The 1,662-nt window shown below is 38.0% G+C and overlaps 1 protein-coding gene across 1 annotated transcript; it reads left to right on the top strand.

Annotated features, from left to right (window-relative positions):
• Positions 1-160: 160 nt before the first annotated feature.
• Positions 161-932, top strand: LOC107705979 (DNA ligase 1-like; the record flags this gene model as incomplete). Its single annotated transcript, XM_016509532.1, has 2 exons — positions 161-479; positions 801-932. Coding segments are annotated over exons 1-2 (451 nt in total), but the record flags the coding sequence as incomplete, so codon positions are not given.
• Between the last annotated feature and the right edge of the window lie 730 nt (positions 933-1,662).

The raw sequence follows: 1,662 nt of genomic DNA, 5'->3' as shown, positions 1-1,662 counted from the left end.
AGAAGATCTGCTGTTCAAAGAATGTAGCGACACCACCTTGAAAAACATGTTTCCTTCTATCATTGATGATTTTACTGAACGTGAGAATGCACTGAAAGAACAGCTTGCGGCTTGTAAAGACACTGTGAGCACCTTGAAGGACATGTATTCATGACTGATGATGGCTTATAAAGAGACTGTGAGCACCTTGAAGGACATGTATTCATCCTTGACTGATGATTATGTTCATCATGACAGTCAGATGAAGAGTGAAAATGAGAAGCTCCAAAGAGAACTGGAGCAACAGAAACTCAAAGAAAGAGAGTGGGAACAAAAACTTAAGGAATTGGAGGACAGATTAAGGCAGGAGAAAGGTCTGAGTAGCAGAGAGAAGGAACTGGAGTCCAAAGAGGGAGGAACGACAAAGAAAGAGCAAGAAATCCAAACTACTGGAGAAGAGCATAATCTACACAGCAACGTAGAGCTAACTTCTCCTGGGTGTAAGTACTGCTACGTCAAAAAAATATCTTAATGTTGTAGGTTTACCCTAAGCTCTCTTGATGACCCAGTTACAGTAATGCACTTCCAACGAAAGTACATACAGTATTTGCACAACAAAAGTACATATTTACATATTTCACTGCTCACATAATTGACCGTATTCCACAAATGCTATTGATAGAGTTTTGAAATGTATTCAATCAGGAACTTATTTCACAGGCCTATCCATATTTTGTTTTAGAAATATTTTTCATTGAGATTTAAACAAATGAAGACTTACAGTTTTTTGTTGATATTGCTTTGTTCCTCTATATTCTTAGTATCTCAAGAACAACGCAGACCTCTAGATGAAAGAGGAGAGTTGAGCAAAGATGAAGATTCACATGACAGTGAATCACTTGAGTTTGGAAAACCTGTGAGACGCAACAGCAACCAATTCGCGCCACCTTATAGTAAATATTCATTCATTAATCTACATTTTGACAAAGAAAGATTTGCATTTGGCTTTTTAAAGCAAATGCATGTATTTTTGTGACTTTGGAGATCCAAAATGTTGTGTGTTTATACACATACCTCTAATGACCGAGAACAGTGCACTCTTTTCAAATACCTTTCTGCAGTGGACCACCCCTCTTCATGTTGAATTTGGACATGATTTTCAAATGCCTCTTTCTGCAGTGGACCACCCCCCTTCATGTTGAATTTGGACATGAGGGAATTTTTTTAAAACCCTAAAATATAATACAGATTGAGGTGGTTAACAATTGCGGACAAAGTTTGACATTTCAAAATGACCAGTAAAGGAATTATTTTTTAAATTTCTGATTTGCGTTGTAACTTATTGAGTATTGACACCACGATGTTTGATTAATGTGGCAAGATTTGTAGGCTTTACGTGTCCAGCATCCTTCTGGCACTGTCTTTGTGGTTTCTTCCTTCAACTCTGCACAACTTTGACACCTGAATAACACATGCCAATGTTAGGCGGGTAGTATCATATGCGTCCGTGTACAAGTGTTTACCAACCTTAAACATTGATGCCCATTGACCTGCAAGTTTTCCATCACTAACCCTTTAAAACTCTTTATTCCAGCAGTTTAAGTTTTTCCCTATAGCACCCCCCACAATCTGTCTCTTCCTCCAAAATTGTCTGGCACAACTGACTTCATAACAACACAGTGA

The sequence above is a fragment of the Sinocyclocheilus rhinocerous genome, unplaced genomic scaffold, assembly GCF_001515625.1.
Source record: "Sinocyclocheilus rhinocerous isolate Xijiao unplaced genomic scaffold, SAMN03320098_v1.1 scaffold15907, whole genome shotgun sequence".
Classification (NCBI taxonomy): Eukaryota; Metazoa; Chordata; class Actinopteri; order Cypriniformes; family Cyprinidae; genus Sinocyclocheilus; species Sinocyclocheilus rhinocerous.
The sequence above is the reverse complement of the archived record's forward strand: the minus strand, read 5'-3'. Positions and strand labels throughout refer to the sequence as shown.